Source organism: Oncorhynchus tshawytscha, linkage group LG14 (genome assembly GCF_018296145.1).
Source record: "Oncorhynchus tshawytscha isolate Ot180627B linkage group LG14, Otsh_v2.0, whole genome shotgun sequence".
NCBI lineage: Eukaryota > Metazoa > Chordata > Actinopteri > Salmoniformes > Salmonidae > Oncorhynchus > Oncorhynchus tshawytscha.
The window spans coordinates 983,846-1,001,045 of record NC_056442.1 but is presented as its reverse complement, the minus strand read 5'-3'; the positions used below and the strand labels follow the sequence as shown (position 1 = coordinate 1,001,045).

Here is a 17,200-nt window from a genome sequence, read left to right as displayed (position 1 = left end):
GAGTCTGGAAGAACCTAGTAAACTGATATATAGAGTCTGGAAGAACCTAGTAAACTGATATATAGAGTCTGGAAGAACCTAGTAAACTGATATATAGAGTCTGGAAGAACCTAGTAAACTGATATATAGAGTCTGGAAGAACCTAGTAAACTGATATAATAGAGTCTGGAAGAACCTAGTAAACTGATATAGATTCTGGTCTGGAAGAACCTAGTAAACTGATATAGATTCTGGTCTGGAAGAACCTAGTAAACTGATATAGATTCTGGTCTGGAAGAACCTAGTAAACTGATATAGAGTCTGGAAGAACCTAGTAAACTGATATAGATTCTGGTCTGGAAGAACCTAGTAAACTGATATGGATTCTGGCTCTGGAAGAACCTAGTAAACTGATATAGATTCTGGCTCTGGAAGAACCTAGTAAACTGATATGGAGTCTGGCTCTGGAAGAACCTAGTAAACTGATATGGAGTCTGGAACCTAGTAAACTCTGGAAGAACCTAGTAAACTGATATAGATTCTGGCTCTGGAAGAACCTAGTAAACTGATATATAGAGTCTGGAAGAACCTAGTAAACTGATATATAGAGTCTGGAAGAACCTAGTAAACTGATATATAGAGTCTGGAAGAACCTAGTAAACTGATATATAGAGTCTGGAAGAACCTAGTAAACTGATATATAGAGTCTGGAAGAACCTAGTAAACTGATATATAGAGTCTGGAAGAACCTAGTAAACTGATATATAGAGTCTGGAAGAACCTAGTAAGCTGATAGAGAGTCTGGAAGAACCTTGTAAGCTGATATAGGGTCTGGAAGATCCCAGTACACTGATATAGGGTCTGGAAGATCCCAGTACACTGATATAGGGTCTGGAAGATCCTAGTAAACTGATATAGGGTCTGGAAGATCCTAGTAAACTGATATAGGGTCTGGAAGAACCTAGTAAACTGATATAGGGTCTGGAAGAACCTAGTAAACTGATATAGATTCTGGAAGAGCCTAGTAAACTGATATAGATTCTGTCTCTGGGAGAACCTAGTAAACTGATATATAGAGTCTGGAAGAACCTAGTAAACTGATATATAGAGTCTGGAAGAACCTAGTAAACTGATATAGATTCTGGCTCTGGAAGAACCTAGTAAACTGATATAGATTCTGGCTCTGGAAGAACCTAGTAAACTGATATATAGAGTCTGGAAGAACCTAGTAAACTGATATATAGAGTCTGGAAGAACCTAGTAAACTGATATATAGAGTCTGGAAGAACCTTGTAAGCTGATATAGGGTCTGGAAGATCCCAGTACACTGATATAGGGTCTGGAAGATCCCAGTACACTGATATAGGGTCTGGAAGATCCTAGTAAACTGATATAGGGTCTGGAAGAACCTAGTAAACTGATATAGGGTCTGGAAGAACCTAGTAAACTGATATAGATTCTGGAAGAGCCTAGTAAACTGATATAGATTCTGTCTCTGGGAGAACCTAGTAAACTGATATATAGAGTCTGGAAGAACCTAGTAAACTGATATAGATTCTGGCTCTGGAAGAACCTAGTAAACTGATATAGATTCTGGCTCTGGAAGAACCTAGTAAACTGATATATAGAGTCTGGAAGAACCTAGTAAACTGATATATAGAGTCTGGAAGAACCTAGTAAACTGATATAGATTCTGGCTCTGGAAGAACCTAGTAAACTGATATAGATTCTGGCTCTGGAAGAACCTAGTAAACTGATATAGATTCTGGCTCTGGAAGAACCTAGTAAACTGATATAGATTCTGGCTCTGGAAGAACCTAGTAAACTGATATAGATTCTGGCTCTGGAAGAACCTAGTAAACTGATATAGATTCTGGCTCTGGAAGAACCTAGTAAACTGATATATAGGGTCTGGAAGAACCTAGTAAACTGATATATCTGAGTCTGGAAGAACCTAGTAAACTGATATATAGGTCTGGAAGAACCTAGTAAACTGATATAGATTCTGTCTCTGGGAGAACCTAGTAAACTGATATATAGAGTCTGGAAGATCCCAGTAAACTGATATAGGGTCTGGAAGAACCTAGTAAACTGATATATAGAGTCTGGAAGAACCTAGTAAACTGATATAGATTCTGGCTCTGGAAGAACCTAGTAAACTGATATAGATTCTGTCTCTGGAAGAACCTAGTAAACTGATATATAGAGTCTGGAAGAACCTAGTAAACTGATATATAGAGTCTGGAAGAACCTAGTAAACTGATATAGATTCTGGCTCTGGAAGAACCTAGTAAACTGATATAGATTCTGGCTCTGGAAGAACCTAGTAAACTGATATAGATTCTGGCTCTGGAAGAACCTAGTAAACTGATATAGAGGCTCTGGAAGAACCTAGTAAACTGATATAGATTCTGGCTCTGGAAGAACCTAGTAAACTGATATAGATTCTGGCTCTGGAAGAACCTAGTAAACTGATATAGATTCTGGCTCTGGAAGAACCTAGTAAACTGATATAGATTCTGGCTCTGGAAGAACCTAGTAAACTGATATAGATTCTGGCTCTGGAAGAACCTAGTAAACTGATATAGATTCTGGCTCTGGAAGAACCTAGTAAACTGATATAGAGCCTGGAAGAACCTAGTAAACTGATATAGAGTCTGGAAGAGCCTAGTAAACTGATATAGATTCTGTCTCTGGAAGAACCTAGTAAACTGATATATAGAGTCTGGAAGAACCTAGTAAACTGATATAGATTCTGGCTCTGGAAGAACCTAGTAAACTGATATAGATTCTGGCTCTGGAAGAACCTAGTAAACTGATATAGATTCTGGCTCTGGAAGAACCTAGTAAACTGATATATAGAGTCTGGAAGAACCTAGTAAACTGATATATAGAGTCTGGAAGAACCTAGTAAACTGATATATAGAGTCTGGAAGAACCTAGTAAACTGATATAGATTCTGGCTCTGGAAGAACCTAGTAAACTGATATAGATTCTGGCTCTGGAAGAACCTAGTAAACTGATATAGATTCTGGCTCTGGAAGAACCTAGTAAACTGATATAGATTCTGGCTCTGGAAGAACCTAGTAAACTGATATAGATTCTGGCTCTGGAAGAACCTAGTAAACTGATATAGATTCTGGCTCTGGAAGAACCTAGTAAACTGATATAGATTCTGGCTCTGGAAGAACCTAGTAAACTGATATAGATTCTGGCTCTGGAAGAACCTAGTAAACTGATATAGATTCTGGCTCTGGAAGAACCTAGTAAACTGATATAGATTCTGGCTCTGGAAGAACCTAGTAAACTGATATAGATTCTGGCTCTGGAAGAACCTAGTAAACTGATATAGATTCTGGCTCTGGAAGAACCTAGTAAACTGATATATAGGGTCTGGAAGAACCTAGTAAACTGATATATATGGTCTGGAAGATCCTAGTAAACTGATATAGATATAGGGTCTGGAAGAACCTAGTAAACTGATATAGGGTCTGGAAGAACCTAGTAAACTGATAAGATTCTGATATAGAGTCTGGAAGAACCTAGTAAACTGATATAGATTCTGGCTCTGGAAGAACCTAGTAAACTGATATAGATTCTGGCTCTGGAAGAACCTAGTAAACTGATATAGATTCTGGCTCTGGAAGAACCTAGTAAACTGATATATAGAGTCTGGAAGAACCTAGTAAACTGATATATAGAGTCTGGAAGAACCTAGTAAACTGATATAGATTCTGGTCTGGAAGAACCTAGTAAACTGATATAGATTCTGGCTCTGGAAGAACCTAGTAAACTGATATAGATTCTGGCTCTGGAAGAACCTAGTAAACTGATATAGATTCTGGCTCTGGAAGAACCTAGTAAACTGATATAGATTCTGGCTCTGGAAGAACCTAGTAAACTGATATAGATTCTGGCTCTGGAAGAACCTAGTAAACTGATATAGATTCTGGCTCTGGAAGAACCTAGTAAACTGATATAGATTCTGGCTCTGGAAGAACCTAGTAAACTGATATAGATTCTGGCTCTGGAAGAACCTAGTAAACTGATATAGATTCTGGCTCTGGAAGAACCTAGTAAACTGATATAGATTCTGGCTCTGGAAGAACCTAGTAAACTGATATAGATTCTGGCTCTGGAAGAACCTAGTAAACTGATATAGATTCTGGCTCTGGAAGAACCTAGTAAACTGATATAGATTCTGGCTCTGGAAGAACCTAGTAAACTGATATAGATTCTGGCTCTGGAAGAACCTAGTAAACTGATATGGATTCTGGCTCTGGAAGAACCTAGTAAACTGATATAGATTCTGGCTCTGGAAGAACCTAGTAAACTGATATGGAGTCTGGCTCTGGAAGAACCTAGTAAACTGATATGGAGTCTGGCTCTGGAAGAACCTAGTAAACTGATATGGATTCTGGCTCTGGAAGAACCTAGTAAACTGATATATAGGGTCTGGAAGAACCTAGTAAACTGATATATAGAGTCTGGAAGAACCTAGTAAACTGATATATAGAGTCTGGAAGAACCTAGTAAACTGATATAGAGTCTGGAAGAACCTAGTAAACTGATATAGGGTCTGGAAGATCCCAGTACACTGATATAGGGTCTGGAAGAACCTAGTAAACTGATATAGAGATTCTGGAAGAACCTAGTAAACTGATATAGAGTCTGGAAGAGCCTAGTAAACTGATATAGATTCTGTCTCTGGAAGAACCTAGTAAACTGATATATAGAGTCTGGAAGAACCTAGTAAACTGATATATAGAGTCTGGAAGAACCTAGTAAACTGATATATAGAGTCTGGAAGAACCTAGTAAACTGATATATAGAGTCTGGAAGAACCTAGTAAACTGATATAGAGTCTGGAAGAGCCTAGTAAACTGATATAGATTCTGTCTCTGGGAGAACCTAGTAAACTGATATATAGAGTCTGGAAGAACCTAGTAAACTGATATATAGAGTCTGGAAGAACCTAGTAAACTGATATATAGAGTCTGGAAGAACCTAGTAAACTGATATATAGAGTCTGGAAGAACCTAGTAAACTGATATATAGAGTCTGGAAGAACCTAGTAAACTGATATAGGGTCTGGAAGAACCTAGTAAACTGATATAGATTCTGATATAGGGTCTGGAAGAACCTAGTAAACTGATATATAGAGTCTGGAAGAGCCTAGTAAACTGATATAGATTCTGTCTCTGGGAGAACCTAGTAAACTGATATATAGAGTCTGGAAGAACCTAGTAAACTGATATAGATTCTGGCTCTGGAAGAACCTAGTAAACTGATATAGATTCTGGCTCTGGAAGAACCTAGTAAACTGATATAGATTCTGGCTCTGGAAGAACCTAGTAAACGGATATAGATTCTGGCTCTGGAAGAACCTAGTAAACTGATATAGATTCTGGCTCTGGAAGAACCTAGTAAACTGATATAGATTCTGGCTCTGGAAGAACATAGTAAACTGATATAGATTCTGGCTCTGGAAGAACCTAGTAAACTGATATAGATTCTGGCTCTGGAAGAACCTAGTAAACTGATATAGATTCTGGCTCTGGAAGAACCTAGTAAACTGATATAGATTCTGGCTCTGGAAGAACCTAGTAAACTGATATAGATTCTGGCTCTGGAAGAACCTAGTAAACTGATATAGGTTCTGGAAGAACCTAGTAAATTGATATACAGTGCCTTGCGAAAGTATTCAGCCCCCTTGAACTTTGCGACACTTTGCGACCTTTTGCCACATTTCAGGCTTCAAACATAAAGGTATAAAACTGTATTTCAGGCTTCAAACATAAAGGTATAAAACTGTATTTTTGTGAAGAATCAACAACAAGTGGGACACAATCATGAAGTGGAACGACATTTATTGGATATTTCAAACTTTTTTAACAAATCAAAAACTGAAAAATTGGGCGTGCAAAATTATTCAGCCCCCTTAAGTTAATACTTTGTAGCGCCACCTTTTGCTGCGATTACAGCTGTAAGTCGCTTGGGGTATGTCTCTATCAGTTTTGCACATCGAGAGACTGACATTTTTTCCCATTCCTCCTTGCAAAACAGCTCGAGCTCAGTGAGGTTGGATGGAGAGCATTTGTGAACAGCAGTTTTCAGTTCTTTCCACAGATTCTCGATTGGATTCAGGTCTGGACTTTGACTTGGCCATTCTAACACCTGGATATGTTTATTTTTGAACCATTCCATTGTAGATTTTGCTTTATGTTTTGGATCATTGTCTTGTTGGAAGACAAATCTCCGTCCCAGTCTCAGGTCTTTTGCAGACTCCATCAGGTTTTCTTCCAGAATGGTCCTGTATTTGGCTCCATCCATCTTCCCATCAATTTTAACCATCTTCCCTGTCCCTGCTGAAGAAAAGCAGGCCCAAACCATGATGCTGCCACCACCATGTTTGACAGTGGGGATGGTGTGTTCAGGGTGATGAGCTGTGTTGCTTTTACGCCAAACATAACGTTTTGCATTGTTGCCAAAAAGTTCAATTTTGGTTTCATCTGACCAGAGCACCTTCTTCCACATGTTTGGTGTGTCTCCCAGGTGGCTTGTGGCAAACTTTAAACGACACTTTTTATGGATATCTTTAAGAAATGGCTTTCTTCTTGCCACTCTTCCATAAAGGCCAGATTTGTGCAATATACGACTGATTGTTGTCCTATGGACAGAGTCTCCCACCTCAGCTGTAGATCTCTGCAGTTCATCCAGAGTGATCATGGGCCTCTTGGCTGCATCTCTGATCAGTCTTCTCCTTGTATGAGCTGAAAGTCTAGAGGGAGGGCCAGGTCTTGGTAGATTTGCAGTGGTCTGATACTCCTTCCATTTCAATATTATCACTTGCACAGAGCTCCTTGGGCTGTTTAAAGCTTGGGAAATCTTTTTGTATCCAAATCTGGCTTTAAACTTCTTCACAACAGTATCTCGGACCTGCCTGGTGTGTTCCTTGTTCTTCATGATGCTCTCTGCGCTTTTAACGGACCTCTGAGACTATCACAGTGCAGGTGCATTTATACGGAGACTTGATTACACACAGGTGGATTGTATTTATCATCATTAGTCATTTAGGTCAACATTGGATCATTCAGAGATCCTCACTGAACTTCTGGAGAGAGTTTGCTGCACTGAAAGTAAAGGGGCTGAATAATTTTGCACGCCCAATTTTTCAGTTTTTGATTTGTTAAAAAAGTTTGAAATAGCCAATAAATGTCGTTCCACTTCATGATTGTGTCCCACTTGTTGTTGATTCTTCACAAAAAATACAGTTTTATATCTTTATGTTTGAAGCCTGAAATGTGGCAAAAGGTCGCAAAGTTCAAGGGGTCCGAATACTTTCGCAAGGCACTGTAGGTTCTGGAAGAACCTTGTAAGCTGATATAGGGTCTGGAAGAACCTAGTAAACTGATAGGGTTAGCCTAGTGGTTAGAGAGTTGGGCTAGTAACCGAAAGGTTGTAAGTTCAAATCCCCGAGCTGACAAGGTACAAATCTGTCGTTCTGCCCCTGAACAGGCAGTTAACCCACTGTTCCTAGGCCATCATTGAAAATAAGAATGTGTTCTTAACTGACTTGCCTAGTTAAATAAAGGTTAAAAAAAACAAAAAACATTTAAACTAGTACACTGATATAGAGTCTGGCTCTGGAAGAGCCTAGTAAACTGATATGGGGTCTGGAAGAGCCTAGTAAACTGATATGGGGTCTGGAAGAGCCTAGTAAACTGATATGGGGTCTGGAAGAGCCTAGTAAACTGATATGGGGTCTGGAAGAGCCTAGTAAACTGATATGGGGTCTGGAAGAACCTAGTAAACTGATATGGGGTCTGGAAGATCCTAGTAAACTGATATGGGGTCTGGAAGATCCTAGTAAACTGAAACTGATATGGGGTCTGGAAGAACCTAGTAAACTGATAGAGGGAAAGAATACCTGCTAATCAGAGAGTGAGAAGAAGAGAGGGGGAGAAAGAGTTAGAAGTAGAGCAACAGAGAGGGAGAGGACCTCCAGTGTGTTTGAATGCTGAGAGATTGATTTCTGGCTGTAGAGTTGGGCTGGTTGGAACTCGTAAATGTCACTTTCATTTAAAACCCCACAGCGCTTGCAGAAAAGACAGTTGGACCCCCGATGAAACTAACCTCTGCCTCCCCTCCTGCTGTAGTTTTACAGAAACTCACAGAAACCAGTCATGTTAATTGTGAGCAGTGACATTTTGAGGTAGCAAGCAGGCTGGGCTTCATTGAACAGTGATGAGTGTGTGTAGAGAGCACATCTATCCTGCTACACTATCCACTAAATCCATACTGTTAGACTATACCCCCCTCAGTTACTACCATGTATCATCTGTTCTGTTTTCCTCTCTCGGACTCGTACTCTTGGTCTTCTGTGTGTGAGAGAGAGACAGAGAGAGGGAGAGACAGAGATCAAGGAATGCAGAGAGAGAGACTCAACACAGAGATAGTGAGAGAATAAGGACTCATGAGTTAGGCCCGTCACAACACCGCACACACATTTGTAGTCTCTGCAGACCAGTAGACTGGGGGGGAGTGTGTAAATGATGTCTGTATAGGGTGATGTGAACTGCAGACCAGTAGACTGGGGGGGAGTGTGTAAATGAGGTCTGTATAGGGTGATGTGAACTGCAGAACAGAGGAGGACAACAGTGCAGTGTGTCTGACTGGGTCTAACTCCAGACGACGCCTCTAGTGCCACATGAGCTCCCACAGCTTCACTTTCTCTCCCAATGCTTTTCAACTATTTTGCCCCTCTTCGGTGTGTGTGTACTGTGTTCTTCGCTCTTTGCTACTTCCTTGTGTGTGCTTCCCGCGCTGCAGTCAAGCCTCTCCCTGCCTGCACACGTGCACCCCTCCATGTTAATCTCCTTTGATGTTTGTGGTTGGGGAAGAGAGGGAAGGGAAAAACTAACACGCGCCCGGAGGTGTTTCCTTTTCTCTTAACCTCCCTCCTGCGCTCCGACTGGAGTCTGCCACCTGGGTCAGCACGGTGGAGAGGTCAGGAGAAAGAGAGGGAGGGCACACACCTATAAGCTATGGGGCAAGATGAGGAGGAGAGGACGAGTGTTGAAAAGGGGAAATGAGGACAAACGGATGCATCTCAATACTGAAAAAATGGTTTCCATCTCTTATCTCTCCTGTTTCCTCCACAGATCTGAAGAGAGAGGCCAGTATCTGTCACATGCTGAAGCACCCTCACATCGTAGAGCTACTAGAAACCTACAGCTCAGATGGCATGCTCTACATGGTCTTTGAGTTGTAAGTTGGTTGTGTTTCGGACATTTTGTTTCTTGAATGATCAGCTATTGACTTTCGATTCTAGAATGGACTAAATTCTAGAATTTCTGTTCTAGATTTAACTTGATATTCTAGAATGGTCCCTCCCTATTGACTTTCTGTACTAACGGTGTAATCCAAATTCAATAAAGTTTTGTTTTATGTGATTTCTACCTCTCTGACATAGTATGGATACAGCTGACCTGTGTTTTGAGACTGTGAAGCGGGCGGATGCTGGTTTTGTCTACAGTGAAGCTGTAGCCAGGTAAAAGCTTGACTCTTAGGTTCCCTTATTTCCTCTCTGCCTCTCTAGTATGGACGGAGCTGACTTGTGTTTTGAAATTGTGACGTGGGCTGATGTGGACTTTGTCTACATTGAAGCCGTAGCCAGTTACACGCACGTCACATTGACATTTTCAACGAAGGCCTTATTTGAAGTAAGTGGCCTTGTATTCAGTGGTAGGACGATGAGAACCTTGGGGACTCTACATGCCTGTAATGAAGTGCTTTTAGAAGGAGCTCTCTAAGAAGTAGTGGCGTTGCTAATTCCCTCACTCTCCTCCTTCCACTTCATTCTCTCTCCCCCTTTCTCTTCATTCTCTCTCTCTCCCCCTCTTTCTTCATTCCCTCCTCCTCTCCCCCTTTCTCTTAATTTTCTCTCTCTCTCCCCTTTCTATTCATTTTTCTCTCTCTCCCCCTTTCTCTTCATTTTCTCTCTCCCTCTCTCTTTATATTCATTTTTCTCTCCCTCTCCCTTTTTCTTCATTCTCTCTCCCCCTTTTCTTTTCTCTCCCCCTTTTCTTCATTCTCTCTCTCCCCCTTTTCTTCATTCTCTCTCTCCCCCTTTTCTTCATTCTCTCTCTCCCCCTTTTCTTCATTCTCTCTCTCCCCCTTTTCTTCATTCTCTCGCCCCCTTCCTCTTCATTCTTGTCTTTTAGTCACTACATGAGACAGATCTTAGAGGCGCTGCGGTATTGCCATGACAACAACGTGATTCACCGTGACGTGAAGGTAAGCTCCCCTACCCCAGATCTCCAGTCCCACTTCCCCCTTATCTAAACAGCACTGTTGTCAATGGCATCTATTGATTTCAAACAGAATGAAGTAACCATTGGTGATCCACCGTCTGTCTCCTCGTATTGAGTGTATATCGACTAACCCAACGATAACTGACCCATCAGCTTAGCCCATTGGGTTGTAGGAGTAGTCTGCTAACTAGTAATGAAGGTGAGTTAAGCTGGGGCTGGATTAGTGTTTAGTGTCAGAGGAAACCCTGTTTGACAGGCCAGACAGCACGGCTTCAGTGACTACTATAGGATTACCTCCCTAACATACAGTAGGCCACAATGCCAGACCAGATGGGGCGAGCCCTGCCCACAAACAGACACATTTGGTGACTCCCAGAGGGGATAAGGGGAGCTTTTGCGTGTGTGTTAATACCAATGTCAGTAAGTCAGTCTGTTTGTGTGTTTACACAAAGTTACACCTTCCCCCTGTGTTGAGTGTTTGTAGTGTTTAATGAAAGATGTTTTTGTTTGTTGTTGTGCGTGTATTTGTCTGTTTGAATACTTGTGATTTGGGTTGTAAGAAGGGTGGGTGGGTGGGTGGGTGGGTGGGTGGGTGTGATGGTGTGTGTGGTATTACCTAATACCACCAGTAGAGGGGACTGTGTGATGCTTATCAGCCATTCAGTTTTCACACCAAGGAGTGCCCCGCACGCCACCCAGCTCCATCCTCAGCCTCCTGGCCAGGCCCCTCCCTGCTCCGCCCCTTCAGCTTCACACACCTATCCAGACTAATGAACCCCAGCAGAGTGATACTGATATACATGTTCATGTAGAAGAGGTTGCCCACCACATACATGTGAGCTTAAATCGTATATATTTATTTGCTTTGTACAGTGTTATATCAGATATGATTGTATCACATACTATTGACAATATTAGTTAACCGACAGACACAGGCATTTACATTACCATTTAAAATTTGGGGTCCCTTAGAAATGTCCTTGTTTTTGAAAGAAAATCATTTGTTTTTGTCCATTAAAATAATATCAAATTGATCAGAAATACAGTGCAAACATAGTTAATGTTATAAATGACTATTGTATCTGGAAACGGCTGATTACATTTTTTTAATGGAATATCTACATAGGCATACAGAGTCCCATTATCAGCAACCATCACTCCTGTGTTCCACTTTATATAATGTTTACATACCCTACATTACTCTTCTCACATGGAGATGTTAGATATTGCTGCACGGTCGGAACTAGAAGCACAAGCAATTCGCTACACTCGCATTAACATCTGTTAACCATGTGTATGTGACCATTAACATCTGTTAACCATGTGTATGTGACCATTAACATCTGTTAACCATGTGTATGTGACCATTAACATCTGTTAACCATGTGTATGTGACCATTAACATCTGTTAACCATGTGTATGTGACCAATAAATATTGATTTGATGGCACGTTGTGTTAGCTAATCCAAGTTTGTCATTTTAAAAGTCTAATTGATGATTTAGAAAACCCTTTTGAAAGGGGTGCACAATTGAGCAAGAGGACAAGTACATTAGTGTCTAGTTTGAGAAAGTTAGAGAAACAGACGCCTTAGTCCTCAACTGGCAGCTTCATTAAATAGTACCCGCAAAACACCAGTCTCAACCTCAGTGAAGAGGCGACTCCGGGATGCTGACCTTCTAGGCAGAGTTCCTCTGTGCAGAGTTCCTCTATCTAGTTGAGACTGGGGTTTTGCGTTGAGACTGGGGTTTTGCGTTGAGACTGGGGTTTTGCGTTGAGACTGGGGTTTTGCGTTGAGACTGGGGTTTTGCGTTGAGACTGGGGTTTTGCGTTGAGACTGGGGTTTTGCGTTGAGACTGGGGTTTTGCGTTGAGACTGGGGTTTTGCGTTGAGACTGGGGTTTTGCGTTGAGACTGGGCCTCTGTTCGCCTATGTAGATATTCCATAAAAAATCTGCTGTTTCCAGCTACAACAGTCATTTACAACATTAACAATGTCTACACTGTATTTCTGATCAATTTGATGTTATTTTAATGGACAAAAAGGACATTAAACATTTCTAAGTGACCCTGAACTTTTGAACGGTAGTGTATATCACTTTGATTCAGGACATCTGGTCAGGTCCATTCTTGGAAACTGAGTCTAGTTCAAGACATTGGCCCTTGTCACATGCATCAGTTGTTGAGTACATGGTATACATTATAATGTAAATAGAGCTAAAGTCCATGAAGTTAAACAATGAGGTCTGTAAGTTCACTGCTTTGCCACTATGGCTGCGCCAGGGTGGAGGGTGGGGCTAATCAGACAGAGGCTGGTCCTGGGCTCATGGGAGGGGTTAATGACGGTGTTGGGGGAGGTGACGGACAGAGAGGTCCGTCTGAACTCTGATACCGAGCTGTTGGAGGTCCCGTCGTTAAGGAAGTGAAGCCGGTTGCCGAGGCTCTGTCCGAGGGCTTTCAAGGCAGCCTTGCGCACCGAGCCCGACAACAGGAAGTACATCACAGGGTCCAGGACGGCGTTGAAGGCAGAGAACAACAACATGACCTCATTGGTCCTGTCCACCAGGCGCAAGTAATCGCAGGATGGGGGTTGGCTGAGCTGGGAGAGGACGTAGAATGGGCGGAAGGCATGGTAGGGCCCGAAGCAGACGGTGAACAGGAAGAGCACGAAGAAGGACTTCCTGGCGGCGCTACCGTAGCGGTGGGCATTGGGGAGGTCAGGTTTATCCCTGGACACCTTGAGGAGGTGCATGGCTATCTTCCCATAGGAGACCACCAGCAGGCAGAACACCCCCCAGAACAGCAGCACCAGAGCCATGTTGAAGTAAGCCTTCCCCTTCGCCCCACGCCGCTGCTTATACTGGAAACACTTCCCAGGTTCCTCGTTTCCCTCCGACATGGCGATCATGGGCACGGCCGCCGCCAGGGACAGCCCCCAGAGCGCCCTGCACGCCACCCAGCTCCATCCTCCACCTCTCAGCCTCCTGGGCAGGCCCCTCCCCGCTCCGCCCCGCCCCTTCAGCTTCACATACCTATCCAGACTAATGAACCCCAGCAGAGTGATACTGATGTACATGTTCATGTAGAACAGGTTGCCCACCACTTTACAGACCAGGGGGCTGAGGACCCAGCGGTTGCCGTTAGCATGGTAGAGGACTCTGAAGGGAAGGCAGGCCAGGAGCACCAGGTCAGCTATGGCCACGTTGATGAGGAAAACCCGGACAGAGTTCCTCCTGGAGTGGAGGACGAAGACCCACAGGGCCAGGAGATTACCTACCAGACCCAGGAGGAAGAAGATGGAGTAGAAGAAGACCAGGGGGAGGCGCAGGGCACCGTCATCTAGATTACATGGGGTCTGGTTTGGAGAGGAGGAGGTAAAGGGGGTATAGGTGGCATTGGAGAGGGGGAAGGAAGAGGAGGACAGGGGTAAAGAGGTGTTGGGAGAGGAGGGAAGAGTGGGCATTGTGTTGAAGCTGGGGTGTCTTTAGGCCCAGCAGATCTTCAGTGCTGTGGGAGATAGATAGAGGGAGGGAGAGGTGGGGGGTGGAGAGATGTTTTTTATTGATAAGGATGAAAAACGGAGAGAGAGGTCAATGCATTAACAAAATAAGTGGGCTGTTAACAGGAAGGGACTTTGGCGGTTTGCATTGAAAAAACACTGTAAAAGTACTCAAAGAACTAATCTATTTTTAAATGTCGCCACATTTACCACTTCCCTTTCACAATGTTGTATTTCAAGTAACTCCCCTGTAGCAGGAAAATAACTAATGAAAAATCAACCACTACTTGAAGTGCAATTATTGTATTGTACCTATGACCTATCTTGGATTCACCACCTAGTAAAGAACATGGTCTGCCTTTAGGTTTTCACAGATTCACACACACAGGTTCACTGATTTCTTTAAGACAGGATCTCACTCACCATCCAGATTCCCTCCATGTCAGAGACTCTGCAGCTGTAGTTTGACTGTCCACTGTCCAGAATGTGTGTGTCGTTACATATCCTTTAAGCCCCTGGTCCTACTGTCCCTTGGTTGTCAGGTTCAGTGGGATGGTGTTGGGACTTCTCTGGTTACTCTCCTACACACTTTTTTCTTTCTTTGTCTCTTTTGCTCAAAAGTATGAGTCTGTTACTCTGAGCTCTCCTCCCTTCCTTCACTCTCTCGCTCTCTTTCCTCCTCTCTCTGGTCCTCTCTCTCTGTGCCTCGAGATGTTCTTCTCTCACACCTCCCCCAACCACCTCCCCCAACCACCCCTTGTCAGCTGTTAGCAGCCGTCAGATCCCTCAGACCACAGACCCCATCCTCCCCCTCCAGTGTGAAGTGCAGAGTAGGGCAGGAAACCAGCGCTGTGAGACCACACACCCTGACTGTCACGTACTCCAGCGCTGCGCTCTGCTCCTCATCCTCCACCTCTTCTTCTCTCTATGTTCTCCTGTCTTCTCTCTTCCTCCTTTCTCTGGTGTTCTCTCTATCTGTCCAGTGTCGTCATCCTCCTGTCTTCTCTCTTCCTCCTTTCTCTGGTGTTCTCTCTATCTGTCCAGTGTCGTCCTCCTTTCTCCTCTCCTCCTCCTTTCTCTGGTGTTCTCTCTATCTGTCCAGTGTTGTCATCCTCCTTTCTCCTCTCCTCCTCCTTTCTCTGGTGTTCTCTCTATCTGTCCAGTGTCGTCCTCCTTTCTCCTCTCCTCCTCCTTTCTCTGGTGTTCTCTCTATCTGTCCAGTGTCGTCCTCCTTTCTCCTCTCCTCCTCCTTTCTCTGGTGTTCTCTCTATCTGTCCAGTGTCGTCCTCCTTTCTCCTCTCCTCCTCCTTTCTCTGGTGTTCTCTCTATCTGTCCAGTGTCGTCATCCTCCTTTCTCCTCTCCTCCTCCTTTCTCTGGTGTTCTCTCTATCTGTCCAGTGTCGTCGTCCTCCTTTCTCCTCTTCGATATCAGTTGCAGTGTTTCTGCAGTAAAGCAGGTAGCCCTCTGCCTTTGTCCCGTCTAGGAACCCTTTAGGTCCATCACTACCAAGGTTTTACTACAATAGGATGGTACAAAAGGGAGCACTTTTTTTATGAGACTTGAACCCAATTCCTCCATCTCTCTCTGTGTCTCTCTCTCTCTCTCTCTGTGTCTCTTTCTCTTTCTCTCTCTCGCTCTCTCTCTCTCTCTCTCTCTCTCTCGTAGCCTCACTGTGTGCTGCTGGCCTCAAAGGAGAACTCAGCTCCTGTCAAGCTGGGGGGGTTTGGAGTGGCCATACAACTAGGAGAATCAGGCCTGGTGGCAGGAGGTACTCTATATTCACTCTGGGACTGTATTTGTCATTCTCTCCTCTCGTATCTGTGTGTAAACCCACACTCGAACCCCCCATTCCTCCCCAGGTCGAGTAGGCACGCCCCACTTCATGGCCCCAGAGGTGGTGAAGAGAGAGCCGTATGGGAAGCCTGTCGATGTGTGGGGCTGTGGAGTCATCCTGTTCATTCTACTGTCTGGCTGCCTGCCCTTCTACGGTACCAAGGAACGCCTGTTTGAGGCTATCATTAAGGGGAAATATAAGGTAGTAGTTGATTTTCCAAAACTGCCCTCTAACACACACACACACACACACACACACACACACACACACACTAACTACAAAGCAAAGAAATGGGTGGGTGTGAAACCTGCAGTAGTGGGTCATTGCACGTGGTTAACAACCTGATTGAGGCCCATACAGAGCATTCAGAATGTACCATGTAGAACAGCCCTCATTCTGTCTTCTGGGCCTGGTGGGGGTTACATGGCAAACTTCCTTCTATATCTATAGCTAGGTTAAAAAGCTCCAGGTATGTACTGTGCCCAAGGTGATAAACGTATCTGGCATTCCCTCGGTTGCTGCAGCCCTACATCCATCTGAGAGTGCGTGTGTGTGTGTGTGACCCTCCCCTCTAGATGAACCCACGCCAGTGGAGCCACATCTCAGAGAGCGCCAAGGACCTGGTGCGTCGCATGCTGATGCTGGACCCCGCAGAGAGGATCACTGTCTACGAAGCCCTCAACCACCCCTGGCTTAAGGTGGGAACAAACATGCAGACACACTAATACACACACACATTCACATGCATGCACACACACACTAAAAGCCCTGTCTGCAAGATGCTGAATATGCAGACACACACTTAACCCCAACTGTAACACATGATTATAACCAGATGTGAAACTAACACTGGGTTAGTTGTTGTTTCCTCATAACTTCCTCCCTGTCAGGAGACGGCGCCCTGCATCAGCTACTTTCACAACCCAGAGAATACACTCCACTTTATTGAGTAGAACCTGTGTTGTAGTGTTTTGCCTTTATTAGTGTGGTATTCACCTGTCTGAGGGACAAGTATTCACCTGTCTGTGAGGGACAAGTATTCACCTGTCTGTGAGGGACAGGTATTCACCTGTCTGTGAGGGACAAGTATTCACCTGTCTGTGAGGGACAAGTATTCACCTGTCTGTGAGGGACAAGTATTCACCTGTCTGTGAGGGACAAGTATTCACCTGTCTGTGAGGGACAAGTATTCACCTGTCTGTGAGGGACAAGTATTCACCTGTCTGTGAGGGACAAGTATTCACCTGTCTGTGAGGGACAAGTATTCACCTGTCTGTGAGGGACAAGTATTCACCTGTCTGTGAGGGACAAGTATTCACCTGTCTGTGAGGGACAGGTATTCACCTCTCTGTGTGTTCTCCCTCCAGGAGAGGGACAGGTATTCACCTCTCTGTGTGTTCTCCCTCCAGGAGAGGGACAGGTATTCACCTCTCTGTGTGTTCTCCCTCCAGGAGATGGACAGGTATTCACCTCTCTGTGTGTTCTCCCTCCAGGAGAGGGACAGGTATGCCTACAAGATCCACCTGCCAGAGACGGTGGAGCAGCTGAGGAAGTTTAATGCAAGGAGGAAGCT

General features: G+C 43.9%; 2 protein-coding genes across 20 annotated transcripts in view; one reads left to right on the top strand and one right to left on the bottom strand.

The window, feature by feature from the left end:
- The window catches only part of LOC112238013 (peripheral plasma membrane protein CASK-like), a 63,319-nt gene that overhangs the window by 17,215 nt on the left and 28,904 nt on the right, over positions 1–17,200 (top strand). For 11 of the 19 annotated variants that reach the window (XM_042296700.1, XM_042296693.1, XM_042296688.1 and 8 more), the window contains exons 3-9: positions 9,144–9,249; positions 9,449–9,532; positions 10,206–10,278; positions 15,459–15,561; positions 15,653–15,831; positions 16,203–16,325; positions 17,121–17,200. The exon at positions 17,121–17,200 is cut by the window's right edge and continues 4 nt beyond it. In XM_042296700.1, coding sequence (XP_042152634.1) covers positions 9,144–9,249; positions 9,449–9,532; positions 10,206–10,278; positions 15,459–15,561; positions 15,653–15,831; positions 16,203–16,325; positions 17,121–17,200 — 748 coding nt within the window. The remainder of the gene's footprint in view (positions 1–9,143; positions 9,250–9,448; positions 9,533–10,205; positions 10,279–15,458; positions 15,562–15,652; positions 15,832–16,202; positions 16,326–17,120) is intronic. The other 8 variants (XM_042296695.1, XM_042296702.1, XM_042296687.1 and 5 more) reach the window with 3 other exon arrangements.
- Positions 12,011–14,741, bottom strand: LOC121839216 (probable G-protein coupled receptor 34). Its single transcript, XM_042296704.1, has 2 exons — positions 14,216–14,741; positions 12,011–13,800 (listed from the first exon to the last, which is right to left on the bottom strand). The coding sequence occupies exon 2, from the start codon at positions 13,754–13,756 to the stop codon at positions 12,548–12,550; it is 1,209 nt and encodes a 402-aa protein (XP_042152638.1). The 5' UTR covers positions 13,757–13,800; positions 14,216–14,741; the 3' UTR covers positions 12,011–12,547.